This window comes from Brassica oleracea, chromosome C2 (assembly GCF_000695525.1).
Source record: "Brassica oleracea var. oleracea cultivar TO1000 chromosome C2, BOL, whole genome shotgun sequence".
Taxonomy (NCBI): Eukaryota; Viridiplantae; Streptophyta; class Magnoliopsida; order Brassicales; family Brassicaceae; genus Brassica; species Brassica oleracea.
The window spans coordinates 24,142,785-24,165,433 of NC_027749.1; the positions used below are offsets into that span (position 1 = coordinate 24,142,785).

The 22,649-nt window shown below is 39.6% G+C and overlaps 5 protein-coding genes and 1 pseudogene across 5 annotated transcripts; 2 read left to right on the top strand and 4 right to left on the bottom strand.

The window, feature by feature from the left end:
• Positions 1–2,696: 2,696 nt before the first annotated feature.
• LOC106323799 (protein FAR1-RELATED SEQUENCE 5-like) lies at positions 2,697–3,404 on the bottom strand. Its single transcript, XM_013761868.1, has one exon. The coding sequence runs from the start codon at positions 3,402–3,404 to the stop codon at positions 2,697–2,699; it is 708 nt and encodes a 235-aa protein (XP_013617322.1).
• A 14-nt stretch (positions 3,405–3,418) lies between these two features.
• On the bottom strand, positions 3,419–4,330 carry LOC106323800. Its single transcript, XM_013761869.1, has one exon. The coding sequence runs from the start codon at positions 4,328–4,330 to the stop codon at positions 3,419–3,421; it is 912 nt and encodes a 303-aa protein (XP_013617323.1).
• Positions 4,331–4,881: 551 nt separating this feature from the next.
• LOC106323801 lies at positions 4,882–9,615 on the top strand (annotated as a pseudogene).
• A 338-nt stretch (positions 9,616–9,953) lies between these two features.
• LOC106323802 lies at positions 9,954–12,053 on the top strand. Its single transcript, XM_013761870.1, has 3 exons — positions 9,954–11,458; positions 11,560–11,612; positions 11,683–12,053. Exons 1-3 carry the CDS (start codon positions 9,954–9,956, stop codon positions 12,051–12,053), a joined length of 1,929 nt encoding a protein of 642 aa, XP_013617324.1.
• A 3,577-nt stretch (positions 12,054–15,630) lies between these two features.
• LOC106324755 lies at positions 15,631–17,024 on the bottom strand. The gene is made up of 4 exons (XM_013762732.1): positions 16,774–17,024; positions 16,254–16,700; positions 16,079–16,177; positions 15,631–16,000 (listed from the first exon to the last, which is right to left on the bottom strand). Exons 1-4 carry the CDS (start codon positions 16,867–16,869, stop codon positions 15,839–15,841), a joined length of 804 nt encoding a protein of 267 aa, XP_013618186.1. The 5' UTR covers positions 16,870–17,024; the 3' UTR covers positions 15,631–15,838.
• Positions 17,025–18,815: 1,791 nt separating this feature from the next.
• Positions 18,816–21,714, bottom strand: LOC106324753. The gene is made up of 10 exons (XM_013762730.1): positions 21,466–21,714; positions 21,083–21,346; positions 20,833–20,979; positions 20,587–20,745; positions 20,442–20,507; positions 20,144–20,362; positions 19,986–20,058; positions 19,524–19,899; positions 19,142–19,456; positions 18,816–19,052 (listed from the first exon to the last, which is right to left on the bottom strand). The coding sequence occupies exons 1-8, from the start codon at positions 21,616–21,618 to the stop codon at positions 19,712–19,714; spliced, it is 1,269 nt and encodes a 422-aa protein (XP_013618184.1). The 5' UTR covers positions 21,619–21,714; the 3' UTR covers positions 18,816–19,052; positions 19,142–19,456; positions 19,524–19,711.
• Between the last annotated feature and the right edge of the window lie 935 nt (positions 21,715–22,649).

A 22,649-nucleotide genomic window follows, 5' to 3' on the forward strand; every position in this document is an offset into this window, starting at 1 on the left:
AAGGTTTGACGAGAATGCATGGATTGATGTCGTATCGATGTTCGGAAGGGTTCAATCGCTACACAGCGACTGAACTTCGGCTCGAGCCCGATTGCTACGTAGCGACCAAGCTTTGGCTTGAGCTTGGTCGCTACGTAGCGACCGAGCTTTGGCTCGAGCTCGGTCGCTACGTAGCGACCGAGCGATTGCTCGAGCTTGGTCGCTACATAGCGACCAAGGGGAACATGTGTTCGGTTGCTGCGTAGCGAGCCTCTTCGAGCTCTTGTCCGATGACTCGCGTTTCTTCCGCAAAGCTTTTCGTAAAGAAGAATCTATTTCGAAAAAGGGTTTGTCGAAGAAGGTTTCTACGTTTTTCTTCTTCGGGGATTTGGACGTTAACTTCGTCGTAACCGTTTTCGACCCCAACAGAAGATGACAACTCGCAGAGGCCAAAGAAGTGGCCAAAGAGGGACTGATGTATTGCATTTGGTGTTTGTTCTAAAACTTATGTTGCTTTCGGGTTTGTACTAAAACTTAAACCTATTGTTGCTTTTGGTTTGTATTGTTGCTATTTGGTTTGTACTATAACTTCTGATGATTTTGGTAGTAGGTGGAAGTAGTATAACTATGGAAAATTGGTAAAACTATGTCAAACTAGTATAACTAGGTGTCAGGAAAACAAGTAAATGCTCTCTCTCTCTCTTCTTACGTGTGTAATAAATGAGGGTAGAGACGATCTCGTTCCTCTATCTTCTTAACCTTTTCCACATTCTCTCTCTCTTATATCAGATCTCATTTCTTCATATTCCTCTATTTCTTCATACCTCTCTTCTTTTGTGAAAACTAAAAAGTGAAGATGGAAGTGGGTTCATGATCGTCAAGGAGGAGCCAAAATTCGGGTTGGAAACTGTGTTTCTGTGGCTTACCGGCGACGGTAGCACAAGCTTGTACTGACAAAAACCCTGGGCGGCAATTTTATGGCTGTCCACGTTATAAGGTAATGAAAATTGAACTTCTTTTAAACTAGAACTTCAGATGTGAAATATATATGTAGAATGGAATTTGGATCTTGTGGCAGCTTGGAGACCATTGCAAGTACTTCTCTTTGTATGATGAAGAGGAAGGTACAAAATGGCAAAAAAGAGCTTTGCTTGAAGCCCGTGATGAAATCTGAGAGAAGGATAGAGTGATTGAGCAGTTACAGAAGACCATTTCACAAATGAGAAGCGATTTGGCCAATAAGCAAAAGGTGACAGAGGATGACGAAAATGAAATTGTTAGAAAGTTTGAAGCATTCTATGTTTAAGTGTTCTGGAGAGCCTCTGTTTTTGGGACATATGTATGATAATTTGCTTAAGTGTTTTGGAACTTATGTATGATATGCCTAAGTGTTTTTGGAACCTATGTATGATATGTTTAAGTGTTTTGGATCGTCTTGGTATTACTACGGAAAACTATGGTATTACTACGGAAAACAAGTATAACAAAGGATAACTACCAGAATTCTTAAACATCCATACTTAAATTCTTAAGACATAATCGAGAAATGAGAAATGGACATAATCCAAACAACATAAGTGTTAATGCAGAGACACACATCCAATCCTCAAATTCTTCATCTCCCTTTTTCATGTTTGGAAACATCAACTTTTTCCCCATTTCTCAATCAACCCATACGAAAGAAAGATGAGAGAGAAAGGTGATAGAGAGATGAGAGATGTGTAATGAATGAGATGGGAAACATCAACTTTTTCCCGTCGAAAATCCCAAATTGACTTGTGAGTTTTTAGAAAGAGCGCCAAAATTTTGAAATTTTAAGGGAAACCCGCCTAAAACATACAACTAGTTGTCCCCAAGATAGTAGTTGTAAAGAAATTACAAATAGTTGTACTTTCGTTGATTTTCAATTATTTTAGTATTACGTGTAATTATAGTTTTTTTTTTAGTTCTACAATGAAATATAAGATTTCACTCACAATATGATTATTGGTGTTTTACGTAATGAAACTGTCTTTAAAAGTTGTTTATCTAAATCTAATATTGAGTAGTCACATATCGAACTAAGTAACTATAAAAGTGTATGTAGTGTGTTGGGTTGTTTTGTTGAATATAACATTTTTATTATGTGACAAATCTAAAGATTAGATTTGTTATTTTGATGTAACATTGTATAATTCAAACATTTCGATTTCCAAATTAAATTTCAGATAGTCATACTAGTATTACACAAACATAATAACGGTTCTCCATAGTTGTACAAATAAAACAGAGTAAAATTAGCAACCATTGTAGGCTTTGTCTTGGACGCCTTTTATTTTGCGTCCTTGGCCGGCGTTCCCCAGCCGATGGAAACCTTTTCACTTTCTTTCTTCCCCTCTTTTCGACGCGCTTTGGAGCTATGATCTTCATTTCTTTGATGTAATCTGGGACATCCCATTGACTCCTATCAGGAACCACATAAATAGACCTGTAATATGCCAATGCCCACAGCTCTGTCCAATAGTATTTAGAGATCAAATCTTCGAACTCGAAAACAGGACCATTATCATGGGTGTTCTTGTAAAAAATATAAGCGGCTATTCCGTGGTGACAAGGATACTTTTCAATATCAAAGAACCGGCAAATGCATCTTTTTTCAAGTAAATTCACCGAATATGGCTTCCCATCAGTTCCGACGACACTGTACTCAAGGTTGAAAGAGTTTATCTCTGAGACAATTAATTTCCTGGCAACCGACCATGTGTCATGCACAAGTTTTCCACAAGAGGCACTAGTTTCCGCTCACTGGATCCTCTGACGGTTTCTTTCCTATGTTCATTAAACCAATCAGCTGTTTTTTTAATGATAGTATCCACCAAGGGTATTAAAGAGTACTTCCTCGCATCCTTGAACACGCTATTCATCGACTCCACAACGTTGCTTGTGTCGATGTTGTATCTATCTCCCGGAAACCAACACCTCGCCCACTTTTCTTTCTCACTACTTTCCTCCAAATACTTGGCAGCAGATGGATAACGATTCTTGAAAGCAGAATATTCAGCATCGAATTCAGGCACTGTGTAAATCCGAGCAATGTCCATAAATCTCCATTGAACAATTTCTTTGTTGACGTTACTTACATGACCTTTCACATTTTGAGCCAAATGCCATATACAATGCGCATGATGAGCCTTCGGAAATACATTAGCTATGGCATTGATGAGGCTTCCATTTCTGTCACTCATAAACACCAACTCCGATGAATCTGGCACAACCGTTTTGAACATCTCAAAAAACCAACTCCAACTGTCCTTATTCTCACCATCTAGCACACCAAAAGCTAAAGGATAGTGGTGCCGATTAGGATCTTGAGCCGTTGCAAAAACGAGAACACCACCATATCCATTTTTCAGAAAAGTAGCATCCACGGTTACAACTTTCCTCATCACTTTAAAACCTTCTATGCTCCCAGCGCGATGAACAAGTACTTGAATCTGTCTGGATCATCTAACTTCACACTCGTGATTGTATGATGATTGATCTTCTCTAACATGTACAAATAAGAATACAACATCTGATAACTTTCTTCAGGAGTCCCACGCAACTTGCTCACAGCTTCGTTTTTACCTATCAAAGCAGTGGAGTATGATATATTGACACCCAATTTTGTCCACACAAGAGCCTTGATACTGCTAGGAGGAGGAGTTTCCATTTGGCCTGGATAATCATCATGCAGTAGAGATGCAACTAGCTGTGGCGTGCCTTTCCTCTTTGAGTTGCAATTACTCTGACTTCCATGCGAGCATGTATGCATCTTGTTGTACGTTCTAATAGAGAACATGTTGGATTTTTTAATCTTCGCAGCCCGCAGCCCCCATTTACATCCTTCCTTAGGACATTTTATCACTAATCGCTCCTTATCGGATTTGACCACATTAATCCCAAAAGTTTTCTTACATGCGCCTCTATCCACCACTTCTTGCACTACCTTTTTGCTAGCAAACTCTTGTTGTATTTTCAAACCCAGACCGTCTTCCCATTCCTCCATAAACTGCGCCTGTTGGAAAACAGGTGGAACATCTACATGTCTGTCTCGCATTTCTGTGTCTTGCCTACCATTATCCCCATTGCCATCAACATTTGAATCCACATTGCCATCAACATATGAATCTACATTGCCATCACAATTTGAATACACATTGCCATCAACATTTGAATCCACATTTACTTCTTCATCACCTTTTTCAGACACCTCCTCAATCTCCACAATCCCCCTCTCGGGTTGTTTATCAAATTGATTGTTGCCACCATATAAAGTTATGGCTTTATCTCCGATTTCATCATCATTCGAATGCCACACCTCATAGTTCATACCTAAAGAACTTCGTTTTCCCGCTCTTGAAAGTTTCTCCGGGAGTTCTGACCTTTTGATGACTCCACAAACAAAATGCACCTACGGTTCTCTTTATCAAGGGACAAAAGATAACCACAAAGATCCTCATCATCACAAATGGCACATTTTTCGTCACACCCAACCAGCAGTGGAGTGTAACTCAATTTCAATTTCACATTACTTTCACTGACCCCGAGCTTTTTGCATACGCATGCTTCTACCATTGAAAAACTTATCTCCTCCGTATCATGCTTCAACACCAAACAATACATGTTACCTTCACATTTGAAGTGTATGATGACGTTTTTGCTCATTGGAACCTGCCAAAACCATTCAATACCATCCATTATACACTGACAAATCCTCCCAACAAAATTAATTCGTATGCGGAAACTTTTAAAAAATTATCCCCACTAGTATTACTAGTTCTACAGTTATCAGTAATACTAGTTTTGCTAGTTCTCCTGCAATACTAGTATTACTAGTTCTACAGTTATCAGTATCCATTTTGATTTTGAAATCTACATTCAATGCACTACGAATCAAACAATGCAACCATTCTCATATTCAATTCAAGTCATAATGGACTCGAAGACCAAGCTGCAACATCTAAATCCATTCCAATCTGCTTTCTCAACTCATTCAAGAGCTTTGCCACCGTAAAACATACCCGTTTTCAACCTCCTGGTGGAGGATACACTAACGATGGACAGGGGATACAATTGGGTCTTTTACAGCGGCGGAAGATGACGCAAGACCGAGCTGGAATAGCAGATTTCGCGGAGACGCGTCGTCTGGTTTGCTTTTCACTACCAAACGCGAAATCGTAAATCTCCAAACCGCAACCTACGCACAAACGCTCACGCTCTCCCTTTTACTTTCTTATTTTTAATTATTTTTATTTTCCTTATATCTGAGGCTAATTTTGTAATTGCAGGTGCTTTAATGAATATGAGGGATATGAAGATTTGTGAGGGATATAAGTGATTTAAAATTTTGGTAGAAGGGCTATAGAGATGAATCCTCGAAGATATATTGGAAGAAAATGGTGAATTGTATGTTATATCCTCAGCATTTGAAGTTTAAATTTAGACATTTAGCTTTGTTTTACGTTTGAAATGTATTTGTTTTTTTTAATTATTATTGTTATGAAAAAGTAATGGTGGGAATGAAAAATATATATTTTTGGGGATAAATTATTAAAAAAAATTATTTTGTATTAAAATTTAAAAAATTGTAGAAAGCAATACAGAAATTAAACTGAAATTTAAACATAATAAACCCCATATTAATTTTGTGTAATCAGGAATCAAAGATTACTTTCCTTCCATATGGGTCAACTTATGTTTGTACGAAGCCTTTGATTAATGCAAGAAAAATGCAAAATTATGTTCCTAGAACCTCAGAAGACGCACCTCCGCCGTGTTTGAGCAACAGTCTACTCTCAAGTTGGCAACAAGAACATAGGAAGACGACATATCTGAAAGCGTCCGTCGGATTGCTTAAGCTATAAGATATCTCAATGGTGCAGATCTTTACCGTTCCAAAACACTTATTTATAGCTCGACCTTGGATCTGTTACAAATGCCACTTGTTAATAAGAATAAATGAGACGGAGTGGGAAGAAATGTGGGGTGAAGCTTAATGATTAAATTAAAGGTTGATTTTAAGTAAAAGCGAAGACGTTACAGGAAAACGCAGTCAGGGACGATGGAAGGTGACAACATCGATCAGTTGAAGATGGCACACCTAACTGTAAACACAAACGGACCGCATATATCAAAGTATGGACCAATAAATAAATAGAAAGACCCAATAAATAATCAGAAAATCCAGCTAATCCGCGAGCCATAAACACCAAAGAAAAAAGAAGAAAAAAATCTACGAATTGGAAGAAAAAGAAAAAAGAAGAAACTCTCTCTCTTTGCTCGACTGGTGTCGCAAAATGGGGATAGGAGGGATGATATGGCGCATCTTGGAGAGTTTATCTTCAATTTTATTATTATATAGATATTTTTCTTGTTTTGTTCCAGTATAATCATTATACAACTGTTTGACAAAAAAAATGCATTATACAACATAAACTAGTTGATATTGCGGACTAATATATATATATATATATATATATATATATATATATATATATATAACAATTTCTATTTATAAATTTCATTTTTATTAAAAAAATATTAAATTAGATACAATTTTAAATTAATATTATAAATATACTTCAACATTTATATTGGTAATCAATATATTAAACTATGTTCTTTTGTTTCATATTTTATATATAAGATGTAAATTTTGAATCAAAACTTTTTCCATAGTAATAATCAAATTTGGAAATCTGGTATTTATTGTATTTGGACCAAAAATAAATCCAGTAGCACTGAAAGGATTATAAAAAACTACAACCCATAAAACGTCAATAAAATAACAATAGCCTAGGGGTGTTCAATCCGGTAAAACCGACCACTGAAAACCGAACCGAACCAAAATAGAGAAAATAGTTTGGATTTGGTAGTAGCGAATAAACCAGATGAATGTTATTTTTAAGAAGCCACAGTGTATGGATATGGTTCAATATATTAACCGATTCAACCGAATAAACTGAAGAAACCGATTAAATTAAATATATTAGTATACTTATTTATAATTTTTATAATAATATATATATTTTGATCAATATCTTCAATAAGAATCAGAGAAATAGACTATAATATTAGTCATTAAGTCCTAAACTAAATATAAGATAAACTAAATTATGATATTATCAGTAGATATTGTTAATATCAACTGTTAATATCTATTTTCTTAATTAAATGTTCTAAATATCATATAACATATATTAATTTTTTTTTTAAATAGTTTATATATCAGTAGAATAATTTAATGTTTATTAATTATTTTAAATATCATGATAAATATATATATTACATAATTTTTTTAAATAATAATATTTATTAAACTAATGATTTATCCTAAAATCATGAAAAATATGACAAATAAATAAATTCACTAAAATTATGGAGAATATGACAAGTAAGAAAATTCACTTCTCAGATAATAGTATAGATAGGTGGTTCGGGCATAAAACATGTAGAGATGTTAGTTTTCTATAATATTTTAATCTATTTGAGGACCAGATAAACAAACAACACAAAACTCACATTACATAATAACTAATCAAGAACTTTCTTACAAAAGATGAAGAATTCTATCGTAAGAAACCTATTGATGAATCCCATTTTCTTCTGGATTGAATCGATTGAATAGTGAAAACAATGATTGATATAACCATAGTAGATCAGGCAACACTTGACATCTTGACCTCTCATGAAACCAACCGTTGGCTTCACCACTGCCTTTGTCCCTCAAGTTCAAGCCTAGTAATGGTGTTAACAAGCCTAATATAAATTGAAAATAAAATATAAAAATTTCAAATTTATATGAAAAAAATATCGACACTATTTGATAAAATATATAAAATTGTTAATCCAATCATAAGTAAAAAATAGTAAAGTAAATGAAAATACTATTTTAAATTTGAATTTCTAAATTAGTAAAATAAAAACATAATTATGTATTTATTTTAAGTTTGGGGTAAATGTTTATCTTAGACGCAAATATTTACTTTAAATATAAATATATAATTTAATATTATATTATACAATTTACTAACAAATATATTTTAATTAATATTTTAGAAAAAATAATACAATTAAAAAATACAAAGAATCTTTAGTTAATATTAAATATAAGGCAATAAATAAATTATTTATTAATTTTTAATTTAGTAATAGAAATGAAAATAGCAAAATTAAATAAGAATATCGCATACATTGTGGAAATTTGAAAACAGGAAAACATAAATCAAAAAGGTGCAAAGTTTTATAAATATTTGTGGTTTATTTATGTTTAGTTTACTGATAGAGTAAGTTTTTGTAAACATTTATGGCGTATTTCCATATTTATTAGATAATTATGTAATCGGAGTCCTGGTTAGGGTTTTGGTTCATTCAGGTTTAGAGAAATCACAATAATTAATTGTGGTGGGTATAAAACTATAGACTTATAATAGTAGAAGGTGTAATTAATTAAAAATCCTAGAAAACAAATAGTTTAGTCCAAAGGAATGTTTCTTTTTTTAGACAGAACTGTTGATGAGCATAATCCAAAACGAGTTGGTTCATGCCAACGAGATGCTGATAGAGACTGCTTTGAATCCAATCAGATAGAATTGCAGGAAGTAGCTCATGCACAGTTTGATGAGTGGGTTTTAGTGTTGATGAAGACACGCTGCCTTGATAATCAGGCTTCAGATGTAACACCATTTAGGCTTATCAGAGAGAATAACGTTGAAGAAGTTGGGTTGTATCAAGACAAAACTCCATAACTCTATCCCTGTGGCTACCATTGCATTCTATGATTGGTGAGAATGTTGATGAACATGCTTTTGCCTCCTCACCACTGCCTTTCTCCCTCAAATTTAAGCCTAGTACAGTTGCAACCCATGAATCCATAGCTTATGTTTTATTGAATTACTTTTAGCCCTTTCACTCTACCATTTACTTGTGACAGTCAATGCACCAAGTGTCTCTATATAAACTTCTCATCACAAACACAAAACAAATCTCAACCATATTCAGTTCCTAAACTCTCTATATGGCGCTACTAAACCGGGTTTCTTGGTTACCTTCACTGTGATGCTCATGCTCATTGTGGCTTCACCCACAGTGACATCTCGACCACTCATGAAGCCAACCGTTGGTGCACGCACCTTCTCCTTCCACAAGCCTTGTCTACCGCTGATGAAGAAGAAACAGGTTACTGCTGGGACTCACTGATGCAGCTTCAACACTGCTGGAGAGTTGATCTTGTTCTTCCTTAACCGGTGAGACTTATTACACTGGACCTGGGTGTTGCAGTGCAATAAGAACCGTTGGAATCTCTCAAGTGCTGGTCTACTATGATTGGTGCTCTTCTTGGTTTCACTCCTCAAGAAGGTGACGTGCTCCAAGGTTACTCTGATGACGACAATGACTCTGACCACAAGAAGGGTGATGAACATGCTCTTGCCTCCTCACCACTGCCTTTGTCCCTCAAGTTCAAGCCTAGTAATGTTGTTAACCCTTGAATCCAGACACTATGTTCTCTAGTTAACGAGTTTCCTATGTAATTACTTTAGCCTTTTCATTCTACCATTTACATGTAAGAGTCAAGGCCCCAAGTGTCTCTATATAAACTAAACTCTCTACGGTTATCACCAAACCTTATCTAGAAGGGGAATCTTTGAATAACCACTTGAGGGGAACATCACACGTAGTGGGGGGAACATCGCACGTACGAGCCTAACAGAATGAGAGTGACGTGCTGAGCCTTTACGTTTATGCTATTTATATGCCTATGTGAAAGAGAGATAGCATCGAGTGTTTGAGTCGATCATAGTGTAGGAGCTGAGAAATCTCCTGTGAAACTTTCTCTTGGTTGTAAACACGTGATCGATTGATTCAATAATACACTTTGTTTCTCTAGATCTCTGTTTTTACATTTACACGTAACAAACTTGGTATCAGAGCGAGGTTGTTACCAGAGATAAAGCATGGCGCCAGCTAAGAAGAACGATGAGAAGATCACCGAGCTCGCTGATCGCATAGATGAACGTATTGACGCGATCGAGAAGGAGGTAGGGAAGATCTCGTCGTTAGAGAGGTGTATGGAGAGCCTGATGATGGAGATGAAGCAGATGACCGGTGAGTTTGGGAAGATCCGTCTAGGACTGACAGAACAAAGCAAGGAGAAGGATCGGCGGGAAGTAGGGCCGCTCTCCTCTGGTTTGGTCTCTCATCCAGCGGGTGTTTTCAACGCTCCGGTCTATCAAGGGGAAGGATCGGGGAAGAGTATCGAGGAAGGACCGAGGTACAACGGCGAAGCAAGGTTCGTGGGCGAGTCAAAGTTGGAGGGTGACTCATTCACGGTACAGCCGCCGCCGTGGAGGGCCTGGGAGGATCGGAACTTTTCGTTGTCTCGTCGGATGGAGATACCGTTGTTCGACGGCACGGAAGCTGAGGGTTGGATATTGAGGATCGATCAATACATCGAGATCGGGGACTTTACGGAGGAAGACAAGATGAGGGCGGTGCGGCTGTGTTTCACCGGTGAAGCTCTATCGTGGTACCGTTGGGAGAGAAACCGAAACCCCTTTGAGTGTTGGGAGCAGATGAAGAGCAGGGTGCTTCAACAGTTCTCAACCGTACGCGATTCGAGCGCTAGAGAGAGACTGCTTAGCCTGAGACATACGAGCTCCGTGAAGAAGTTTCGGAAGGAGTTCATCGCGCTCGCGTCCAACGCCCCCGAGATCCCAGATTCGGTGCTGGTGATAGCCTTTCAGAACGATTTGCGACCTAAGATCCGTGCGGGGGTGAAATTGATGGAGCCGCGGGGGTTGGAGAAGATAATGAACGTGGCGGAGCTAGTCGATGAATGGTCCGGTGAGGGAGACTCGTCGGAGAAGGGAGAAGGAAATGATAGTAAAACGGGCTGGGCCAGTAACGGACGTTTTCAGGCCCAAGGTGTTCGAGGTAATGGTCAAGGAGGTACGGGTCAGGGAGGTGGGTTGAACAGGCCCAAACCCAACACACCCACGACGACATCACCTAACAATGGAGGCCAGAAGCCACACAACAGGCTTAAGCCGCCGTCTCGACACTTGACACCGGAGGCGGTCGCGAAATGGAAGGCGGAAGGGCTCTGTTTCCGCTGCGACGAGAAATACCGGTACAATCACAGGTGTGCGCGGCCGGAGCTGTTGATGCTGCTGGAGGATGGAACGAAGATCGATATCTCTGATTGCTCCGTTGAGTTGGCAGAGACGACGGTGGAAGACGAAGGGGAGATAGCAGAGATCTCGATTAGCTCAATGATGGGGATCTCATCATCGAAAACCATCAAGCTAGAGGGTACAATACAAGGCGAGAAGGTGGTGGTCTTGATTGACAGTGGAGCAACCCACAAATTCGTTTCGACAGAGGTAGTGAAGAGGCTGAACCTGACCATCGATAGTGCTAAGGCATACAACGTACTCACTGTGGGAGGAATCACGATAAAGTGAGCAGGGACGTGTCCCGACGTGAGATTGGAATTACAAGGCTGTTCAGTCACTTCGAGCTTTTTGCCAATCGAATTGGGGAGCGCCGATGTGATCTTAGGGATCCAGTGGTTGGAGACGCTGGGAGATACGAAGGTCAACTGGAAGTTGCAGGTGCTTAAATTTAAGATCGGGAACAGCAAGTACAAGCTAGTTGGGGATCCAAGTCTTTGTTGTTCACCAGTATCAGCGAAGGCCATGAGGAAGACAATGGAGAAGGAGGGAGAGGTGATGTTGGTGGAGTACTACGGCTTGCAAGTTGAGAAACCATTGGTGAAGGGACCACTTGCACCACAACTCACCACGTTACTAAACACTTATGCCCCAATCTTCGAGGAACAAAAGGAGTTACCGCCCTCTAGAGGAAAGGAGCATGCCATCGTGCTCAAGCCAGACGCGCAACCAGTAAGCGTGCGTCCTTTCCGGTACCTGCAGGTGCCCAAAGGAGTTACCCCCATCGAGAGGAAAGGAACACGCCATTGTGCTCAAGCCAGATGCCCAGCCGGTGAGCGTGCAGCCATTTCGGTACCCGCAGGTACAGAAAGAGGAGATTGAGAAGCAAGTGGCCACAATGCTAACCGCAGGCATCATACAGGGGAGCAGCAGCCCGTTCTGGAGCCCAGTCTTGTTAGTGAGGAAGAAAGACGGAAGTTGGAGGTTTTGTGTCGACTACCGAGCGTTGAACAAAGCCACAGTTGCAGATTGCTACCCAATCCCAATGATCGACCAATTGCTCGATGAGTTGCAGGGAGCAGTGGTCTTTTCTAAACTGAATTTAAAGGCATGGTATCATCAAATTTTGGTGAAGGCAAGTGATGTTCCGAAGACGGCATTTCGCACACACGACGGGCACTACGAGTTCTTGGTAATACCCTTCGGTATGTCCAACGCACCAGCAACTTTTCAGTCACTGATGACGATGTCTTTCGGAGTTACCTGCGAAAATTCGTGTTGGTCTTCTTTGACGACATCCTCGTGTATAGTAAGACGTTGGAGGAACACGAGGAGCACGCCAGGTTGGTGCTGGAGGTGTTACAACAACACAAGCTCTACGCTAACAAGAACAAATGCGAGTTTGGTAGCTCCTCTGTGGAGTATCTAGGCCACATCATTTCAGCAGAAGGAGTGGCTGCAGATGAGGGCAAGATACAGGCAATGAAGGATTGGAAGGAGCCAAGAAATGTGAAGGATTTGCAAGGATTTTTGGGGTTGACGGGTTATTACCGCAAATTTGTGCTTGGTTATGGAGATATAGCACGTCCTCTGACAGTGTTACTCAAGAAGGATCAATTCGCGTGGGGTGCAGTGGCAGCAAAGGCATTCCAGCATCTCAAGAATGCGATGTCGACAGTACCTGTGCTAGCATTGCCTGACTTCAATGAGTTGTTCGTGGTAGAATCAGATGCGTCGGGATTCGGACTTGGCGCCGTACTAATGCAGAAGCAGAGGCCTCTTGCTTACTTCAGCCAAGCTCTCACCGACCGACAACGAATGAAGTCAGTCTACGAAAGAGAATTGATGGCAATTGTCTTTGCCATTCAAAAATGGCGTCACTACTTGTTGGGGGGACGGTTTCTGGTCCGTACCGATCAAAAAAGGCTGAAGTTTCTGCTGGAGCAAAGGGAAATTAACGTGGAGTACCAGCGGTGGCTCACTAAGCTGTTGGGGTTCGATTTCGAGATCCAATACAAACCTGGCTTGGAAAACAAGACAGCCGACGCACTATCAAGAAAAGCTTTTGGGCCTGAGGCATTTGCTCTGTCGGTACCAATTGCACTTCAGATGGAGGATATTAGCAGAGCAGTCGAGAATGATCCGGAGCTGGGACAGATTGTTCAAGACTTGAAGAATGGGAGCAAGGCGCACCCTGACTTCACACTGGTCCAAGGGAGGCTCCTACGTCAAGGTAAGCTGGTTATACCTAGGGACGCGAGCATGGTGGGACTAATCTTGAACGAATTCCACGATGGGAAACAAGGGGGTCATGGCGGTGTGTTAAAGACTCAGAAGCGCATTGGGGAGATCTTTTATTGGAGGGGAATGATGACTGACATAAGGCGTTATGTCTCCGCTTGTCAGGTGTGCCAGCGGAACAAGTATTCCACATTGGCCCCTAGCGGCTTGCTTCAACCACTGCCAATTCCACTCAATGTGTGGGAGGATCTCTCCATGGACTTTATAGAAGGTTACAACGTGGTGCTGGTCGTCGTTGATCGTTTTTCAAAATATGCTCACTTCTTAGGAATGAAACACCCATTCACAGCGGTTGATGTCGCGGTGCTGTTCATTCATGAGATAGTCAGGCTACATGGTTTTCCCAAAACTATTGTGTCTAATCGAGATAAGGTGTTCACGGGGCTGTTTTGGAAAGAGTTGTTTCGTCTAGCAGGAACGAAGCTGTGTTTCAGTACTGCCTACTATCCACAATCAGATGGGCAGACAGAGGTGACAAATAGAGGATTGGAGACATACTTACGGTGCTATGCCAGTGAGAAACCTCGCACTTGGGGTCAATATTTGGCATGGGCAGAGTATAACTACAACACTTCCTTCCACTCCGCTATCTTGATGTCGCCATTCAAGGCCGTTTATGGAAGGGACCTTTCCGTGTTGATGAGTTATGAGTCGGGGTCTACTAATAATGCGGATTTGGAGAAACGTTTGAAGGGAAGAGATGAGCATTTGGCACTAATCAGACAGCATTTGCACAAGGCTCAGCAAACTATGAAGAACAGGGTTGATGAGCATCGTCGGGAGGTGGAGTTTCAGGTGGGGGAGAAGGTGTTCCTCAAGCTCCGACCTTACCGACAGCAAACGTTGGCTCGCCGTGCAAATGAGAAGCTTGCTGCTCGCTTCTATGGACCGTATGAGATCGCTGCAAGGGTTGGACCAGTCGCGTATCGTCTTGCCTTGCCACCAGAGGCGCGCATTCACCCTACCTTCCATGTGTCTCAACTCAAGAAAGCCGTGGGAGAGGGGCTGATTCCGGTTTCTATACCTCCACAGCTCACTGTTGATGGGGTTTTAGAAGCACAACCGGAGGAGGTGTTAGATGTGAGGGTTAACCCAACGTCAGGTCAGCGTGAAGTATTGATTAAATGGGTGGGGTTACTAGAGGCTGACTGCACGTGGGAGGGAGCGGCAGCAATGGCAAAGTAGTTTCCAACACTTGACCTTGAGGACAAGGTCAGTTTCAATGGCGGCGGTAATGATACGTACGAGTCACGAAGGCCCCCTATTCTCTACCAGTATCACAGAAAGAATAAGGCCAGCGTGTCTCCAACTTGATGGGGAGCGACAGATTCTAGAAGGTGAGGTGGCGCTTATCTAGAAAGGGAATCTTTGAATAACCACTTGAGGGGAACATCACACGTAGTGGGGGGAACATCGCACGTACGAGCCTAACAGAATGAGAGTGACGTGCTGAGCCTTTACGTTTATGCTATTTATATGCCTATGTGAAAGAGAGATAGCATCGAGTGTTTGAGTCGATCATAGTGTAGGAGCTGAGAAATCTCCTGTAAAACTTTCTCTTGGTTGTAAACACGTGATTGATTGATTCAATAATACACTTTGTTTCTCTAGATCTCTGTTTTTACATTTACACGTAACAAATTACTTTAGCTTTTTCATTCTACCATTCACATGTAAGAGTCAAGGCCCCAAGTGTCTCTATATAAACTAAACTCTCTACGGTTATCACCAAACACAAACAAATCTCAAGCATATCAATCTTCAGAGAAAATGGCTACCAAACTAAGTTTTGTGGTTACCTTGACTGTGACGCTCATGCTCATGGTGTGGACAGCTGGAACCAACCGTGGGTGCACCTTGTCCTTCCACAAGCCTTAATGTGCCGTCTCAGGCTTGATGAAGAAACAGGTTACTGCTGTGACTCACTGATGCAACTGTTCTGGACAGCTGATCTTGTTCTTCCTTAACCGGTGAGACACTGCTACGTTTTATTTTTCCAAGAGAAATATGATTATCTAAAAGATCGCTTACTCAGAACAAGGTTTTCACAAATCTAGCAAACATAATCCTCTTCTTCTCAGATCCAGACATACCCTTTGTTAAATCAATGAACGATCCACCAACACACATAATAACCCTAAGCGCTGTTCAGGTCAACTGACAGTAGGAAAACATACTAATAATTAAAAGAGTTTATGAGCCACAGCTACGGCACCATGGTACAGAATCTTTGGGGATAATAATAAAACACAAGAAAAGCTTATCATGTCTTAGATTAGAAACAACTACGGGCGTTAAATAAACTTAAAATAATTGCTAGATAGAACGACAAACGTTACGTTTTAATTACTCTCAGCGACTCTCACTCATGGGAGGAAACGATGATCCGCAACATCCACTGTACTTATGGTCTTGGAAGGTTGTCCAAGTAACTCTGCCACAATGTCAATGAATTCATTCACACCTCTTTGGCTAGTCCTGATGTGGCCAGCTAGATCCACTAAAACCGGAGGATATCGTCTAGCAACCTAGTCAACACACGTTTCAAAGTTCATTATGATTTAGCTATCTTCAAAGGCAGAAAAAGAAGAGAGAAAAACACAGACCTCATCGAAGAAAGCATATGTCCTTGCGGGTGTTATCTTGATAATTTCATCGTAGAGATGCCTGATCCTGTAGTCGAGTATGATCTTCAATAACTCCCTCTACAAAAAACGACTTGGAATCAATGACCACAAAAACCAATCACAATAAAGAAAATGAAATTTCAAAAAAAAAAACCTGATTATGAGATAAATTGATGCCAACATCAATGGCGAAGGTAGGTGGCTGAGAAGTAAATTCAACGCACATATGCAAGATAAATTGTAAAAGCGTGGAACTCTTGCCATCCCAATCCCATAGATACGGAATACTGACGCTACCATTGGGAGCTACATGCATTTGCACAGGGTCGATTGCCGTAGTACCGTCTTCGCAGACTACCCACGCTTGAGGAGGATCGTTAGGATAAGACTCTGGGAGATAAATGGTGATAAAAGCTTTGAAGTATTTTCCCTTGTAGATATAGTAAACATCACCAGCAAAGTTGAGCAGATTTGTCACTGGTTCGGATTTCATCCACGGGTAACAATAGAGTGTTTCCTTGATATGTGCGAAGACATCATCCAAGAGGGCATGAGCAAGACCCCAACGCCTCATCTTGTGAAAAAACATAGGAACTTCTACCTGTAGATTGATTTGACAGTTAGTTTCATGATAATTCAAATATTTATTCCAACTACAATCACATATAACTTACATTAAATCCGCTGGGAGCTTTGATTTGAGGATAGAATCCATTGTATGGGTTATGTAGAAGAAGTTCATGAACAATCTTCAGATATTCGTTTCGCATCGGCTCACCTCCTTGTTCAATGTATAGTGCTACATCATTTGGTTGTGGAACAAATCGGCGAGTAACCTGATCGAAAAATCTTTTTTTAGCTTGGGCAGGAAAAGTTTGAATCTTGTCATAGAGACTCTTCCCATGAAGAAGCCATAGCTGTTGATCTGACAAGGAAAAATCAAATATGTAGAGAGTAGAAATAGAAATTAGGGTTTGTACGTGACAATAGGTATTGAAATCATGCAACCATTAGATCACGATTACGAAGAGAATTGAAAAAATAGATTACCTCCTCTTTAGGGTTTGCTAGAGAGAGAGAGAGTGTGTGTGACTGGATAAGGCGGTGATGGAGATGAACCGTGGCGGAAAGAGGTAATCCGGACAATTGCCACCTTGAAGCTATTTAGGTCTGGGACACTAAACCGGACCGGAAAAATCAATTCGAACTGTGAAATATTTGATAGAATTTCCGGTTATGATTATTATTTAAACCGTTTAAAATCTACAACTTAGCGTTACAAAATGATATGGGTTAATTCGTTATACAGTAACTTGCCAGCTCTAGTGGTTAGTGATGCGTTGATAATCTCTGGGAACCCGGGTTCGACGCAAGGTAAGCTCAATTTTTGTGTTTTTGTTTTCTATTCAAACGAAACGATGTCGTTTTCTTAGAGTAAGCTGACTCTCTGTTATGACCCAATGTTTCTGATAATTGCTCTGTTTTGTTTGAATAGTCTGTCGTAGGGCTGGGTACCAATACTCGTTACTTGCCTTATACCCACTATTTAACCCGTATTCGCTTCGTTTTTTTAAGTATTCGTCGTTGCAAGTCAAATATTAATTTGTTGAGTTTTACTACTTGTAAGTACAAAACAAGTAACAAATATCACAAAAAAAGTTACGACTCGCCTTCAAATTACTCGTTACTTGTTTTATGACTAAAAAAATGATAACTAAACCATTAAAACCAAAGCCCTAAACAAATATTTCTTTGTTGTAAGAGGTAAACAATACTTTCTTATCGAATTCCATTTTTTTTTAGGTGTAAATATTGTATTTAAAATAACTCTCGTGTTTTTACCAAAATCGAGTAAATAAAACAAACTTCATAACCTTCTATCGTAAGATATCTATCAAGTAATTTTTAGAAACTTGAAAATATATAAACTTGAAAATATATACAAATAATTAATAAATACTTGTAAGTAGCAAGTAATCGAACAAGACAAATAACTTGCAAGTAATATATTTTTGGACAAGTACTCGAAATAACAAGTACTCGTTTCTGACAAGTCAAGTACAAGTCGAAAAATTCATTACTCGTTCAAGGTAAGTAAAGTATCAAGTATACGTAAAAAAGCAAGTACCCCCTGGTCTGGCATATAAGACAAGAGATTCTCTGAGAATTTTGATTGCCGAACTCCAATCACATAATAACAGCACTACCAGATTGAAATCTCGTTCCAATGAGAAAATGTGATGGTCAAGGCCGAGAAGAACAAATGTGTGATTATGTGTACACGTGAAGTGGAGATCCAGGTATGAGGACAACAGCTGCCCCACACAAGAGCCATGTACACTGGTTTTCCTCGCTTGTGGTTGCTTATCGAGTGGTACTTATGCTCCCTTAACATTGGAGCATGGCAATAGTGGATCACTACAATAAAAGAGTTGTGAAATGTGTGGGATTAACCTTTTTAAAAAAAACTTTATATGTGTATTGACCAATATTTCGAAACATTTAAATATAACTTCTTCTTAGTTCATATGTCTTAGGTTGATGGTTTATTCTGCGGATTTAGCTAACAGATCAATGATCTCAAGCGTAATCTAGGCGAAAAAGAGATGGCAGAGAAGTTAGATTTAAAAGCTATATCAAATATGAAATATGGGTACTCAAGGAAGTGAATTGAAGGTCTGTAGTTTCCTCCATCTTCTAGTTCAAATAGTTAAAAGTGCATGTTAAATAAAAGGAAAAATATATACAATTTTGGTTTGAGAGTTGCGAGTTATTGGAAAAAGAAAAGAAGGCTTGGATCTTCAAAAGGAGGTTCAGGAGAGAAGTGTGGCTAATAAGCCTAAGCGCTGTTCAGGTCAACAGACAGTAGGAAAACATACTAATAATTAAAAGAGTTTATGAGCCATAGCTACAGCTTCACTCCCACAGAATACTGGCTGCCAAAATCACCCTCCTGAAAGTCCAAAGAAAAGAAGATAAGTCTGAGTGAAACTAAGATTCTTCAAAGTAAAAATTCAAAGAGATTTAAGAACTCTGGCGTACCAAGCAAGAGATCTATATCGTCTCGTCTCTTCTCTTCTCTTCGTCCTTTTCTAGAGATAGGAGCTCTGGGTATACAAATCTGCAAGGAAGAAGAACCGGGTCTTCAAGATACCTCATGTGGTGTCCACGGGTGAGGCAGATTATCACGTGCTGGAAGCAAATTTTGAAATAGCCGTCTTTGCCGAAGTTAACACCGTGACTGGATCTAGCATTCACATGCTTCTCACCTTGCTTGACTCCTCCAGCGCCAACAAAGCTGATCGCATGCATGGTTTCGTAACGTGAGAGTGGAGATGTAGGGCCGTAGTACAGTTGCTGCCAAATTAACATAAATTGTTATGAACAAGAAAAAGAACAAGACACAACTGAATTATACACTTACATCATTAATAGAGCTGTAGTCTGGTTCAAAGACGGGAATGCATCCAGCAACAGGGTGGTTTTGAAGCGTCTGAAGAACTTCTTTGACAGTAGTCAAGGAGACTACCTCTCCAATGTAGCCGAGGTTAGACCCATGGCGTGTAAGTACTTCTTCTCTACAGTTGGCTTCAAACGGACGGGATTCTTCCCTTAGGATCCGTGCGCATAGCAAAAGTGTTTGTTGCCCGACTTCTCCTTCGTCTTCTCTTCGGAACGTTTCTGATGATCTACGAAATCGACAAGGTCTCGACAGGAGTATTCCACAACGGTGGGGTCATATTTATAGATGTGTCTGACGGCGCTCACAAGCTCCGCGGTGACAAATGCCCAGCAAATATCTATTGAAAAGAAGTAGAACACAGAGGATGAAGATACAGATGTTAGTTATTCAGAACTCTTAATTGGAAACTTAAAAAAGAATTACCGTGTTCTAGTTGGTTTTTCACGGGTCCCATGAGTTTTACCCATTCATCTTCTGTCACCAGTATGTCTCCTTCCTGTTAGTATTGAAAATAAGAGAGATTGCAAACTTCAAAATTGATTTTCTTTCCAACTATTGTATAGAAGAAACTTAAACATTACCTCAGCGGTTTTTAAATATGCAAACTGGATGTGATCTCGGCATTCTACAATGGTGATATCCGAGATAGGTTTTGCAGCTAGGAGAAGTACAAGCTTGTTGATCGGGACAAATTTTGTCACTTCAAGAAAGAATTTCGAGGATTGAGGTGACTTAGGTGCCCTAGGACCAAAGAGGTAAGCGTCTAGTTCATGGAAGTCTTCTTTTCTGATGGTATAAATCTGCACAGAAAGCAAGTAGCTCAGTAGCAGTAACTAAACAAAAATGAAAACATGTAAAAATTCAAATGAGAAAACTAACCCTGAAAAGCTTGACATCGTATTCCTTTTTAATGTCCAGTAATCTATCTATCAACCCGATCACATCCTTTTGAGTAATAAAATGAATAAATGTAATAGTTGTAAAGAAAGTGAGAGTTTTGAAGAAGAGGAATAATTGTTTATACCGTTATTAACCTCTCAAGAGATTCTTGGAGCTCGTTGAGACGATTCTTATCTGTATGCAATGATTGAGAAACGTAATCATATCCTTTGACTTTGGTTCTCAAATCCTCCACTACGTCTTTTACGTGTTTCTCGGTCGGCCACGTTTCCATGTGTTTACTCTGAAAAAAAAAAAAAAAAAAGGAAGTTAATTATGGTGGAGAAGTGCTCATAACCAAGAAACAAAAAAAAAAAAAAAAAAAACTCACCATTTGATCCACAAGTTGGTTAATTTGGATTTTGACTGAAGAGTTGTTGGAGATTTTCTGATCGAGCGAATCCAGCTGTTGGCGAAAAGGGTGTTGCAGCCTCGACATATCTCGTTTTAGTTCCCTTAACGGGGCATCTTGATCGTACTGAATCACACCCAAGTATTTCCAACATTATCATAATGGAATCAAACCAACATTATCATAGTCGAATCAAACAAAAAAAAAAAAAACTCCCGAGAAAACGTACCCAATCACGATACAAAGCATACTTCTCTTCCACATGAGCTTTGAGATGAGCAACTCGATCATCAGTGAGAAGCACTCGTGAGTGTTCAAATTCTCGGACTGCAGATGCACAGGTAGATAAACGAGTCTTGAAAGGATCGAGCTGAGCATTGAGACCAATCAAAGTAGCACTTTTGAATGTAGCCTCTTCTATAATATTATATGCTAGACCGCCCATAATCGTAGCAGCATTGTTTAATAGATCCCTCAGCTCTTTAGCTTCGTCCTATGAGGAGAAAAAAAGATTAAAATAAAATAAATGTTTAGTAGACAGCTCCTAATTGGAATAAAAGTAATATGAACACAGACAATCATCAAATTAGACAGACAGACAGACAGACTCACATAGGTGAAACGTTCCTCCTTCAACTCCAGACATTTTTTGACGAAACCTTCTACCTCTTCGTATTCGCGTTTGAGGTCAGAAGGAATGGAGGGGAAACCCTGACAGACCAGTTCATATCGTTTCCGAAGCTCAACTATGTCGAAATCAGCCATAGCTCACTACTCTCTCTCTCTCTCTCTCTCTCTCTCTCTCTCTCTCTCTCTCTCTCTCTCTCTCTCACTCTGTTCGTTCGCTGCGGCGTTCTTCCTTCTGACCCACCCCCCAAATTTCACAAATCGTAAAATGTTTTGACCCTAATTTCACAGTCCGAAACGGCGTCGTTAAATGTTTGTCTAAAATATTTACACCTACGACGTCGTTTGAAAGTCAAAACTAATGGTTTTTTTTATTTTTCACCAATATTGAACAGTAACCACCTGCCAAATTTGCTCCTCTGTTCCATATTTCAGGGGAGAAATTTTGATCATTTTATATACATCAGTTTAACGAAAACCAAGTTCTCATGAAATGATAAACAACATTGTTTAACGAAAACAAAATCAAAATCTAAATACTTCAAGATTCAACGGCCATCTTCAACCATCAATCTTCATGTAATATAACCACCAACCTTCATGCAATAGGACTACCAACCTTCATGTAATAGATAAATATTTTAGATGTTCAATATTTCTTATTGTATTTTAGATACATATTAGGAATTGAGATCATGTTTGGTACAAGATCTTTTCAAGGTTTTGAATGTTTCGGGTTCTATCGGATATCCATTTAGATTCGGGTTTGGTTCGGATAATACCCATAACCCGAAATACCACAAAACAAGATCCATTCGGTATTTACGTCGGGTTCGGATCGGTTCGGATTCATTTTTATCGGATCGGATTCGGTTCGGGTTTTTGGGTTCGGTTTATTTGCCCAGTCCTAATCAGAACCCATGAAATCGCCTCTCATCCTTTGCTCTGAATCAATTGCTTCCCTATTCTTCTTTCCCGAAACCTGTGTAAGTGAGTTTATTCTTTTTCAATTTTGTGGTCGTTTTTTGTTGTGGGTTCAAAAGTGATGGTGAATTTTTGGTTTGAATCAGTTAAAAACGAAATCTCATTTGATTTGATATAAATGTGATTAGATCTTACAAATAGGTATATGACTTGGGAAATCATGTTGTGTGGGGCTGGAAATGTTG

Excerpts from the sequence above, each read along its gene's own strand:
- LOC106324753 (XM_013762730.1), bottom strand. The coding sequence starts at position 21,618 with ATGGCTGATTTCGACATAGTTGAGCTTCGGAAACGATATGAACTGGTC. Across the intron at positions 21,347-21,465 it reads AGGAGGAACGTTTCACCTAT|GACGAAGCTAAAGAGCTGAG; the intron begins GTGAGTCTGTCT and ends TTCTCCTCATAG. Across the intron at positions 19,900-19,985 it reads GAAAAACCAACTAGAACACG|ATATTTGCTGGGCATTTGTC; the intron begins GTAATTCTTTTT and ends TCTTTTCAATAG.
- LOC106323802 (XM_013761870.1), top strand. The coding sequence starts at position 9,954 with ATGGCGCCAGCTAAGAAGAACGATGAGAAGATCACCGAGCTCGCTGAT. Across the intron at positions 11,459-11,559 it reads GTGGGAGGAATCACGATAAA|GGATCCAGTGGTTGGAGACG; the intron begins GTGAGCAGGGAC and ends ATGTGATCTTAG. Across the intron at positions 11,613-11,682 it reads AGGTCAACTGGAAGTTGCAG|TATCAGCGAAGGCCATGAGG; the intron begins GTGCTTAAATTT and ends GTTGTTCACCAG.
- LOC106324755 (XM_013762732.1), bottom strand. The coding sequence starts at position 16,869 with ATGCGAAACGAATATCTGAAGATTGTTCATGAACTTCTTCTACATAAC. Across the intron at positions 16,701-16,773 it reads AAGCTCCCAGCGGATTTAAT|GTAGAAGTTCCTATGTTTTT; the intron begins GTAAGTTATATG and ends ATCAATCTACAG. Across the intron at positions 16,001-16,078 it reads CATATGCTTTCTTCGATGAG|GTTGCTAGACGATATCCTCC; the intron begins GTCTGTGTTTTT and ends TGTGTTGACTAG.
- LOC106323799 (XM_013761868.1), bottom strand. The coding sequence starts at position 3,404 with ATGAGGAAAGTTGTAACCGTGGATGCTACTTTTCTGAAAAATGGATAT.
- LOC106323800 (XM_013761869.1), bottom strand. The coding sequence starts at position 4,330 with ATGAACTATGAGGTGTGGCATTCGAATGATGATGAAATCGGAGATAAA.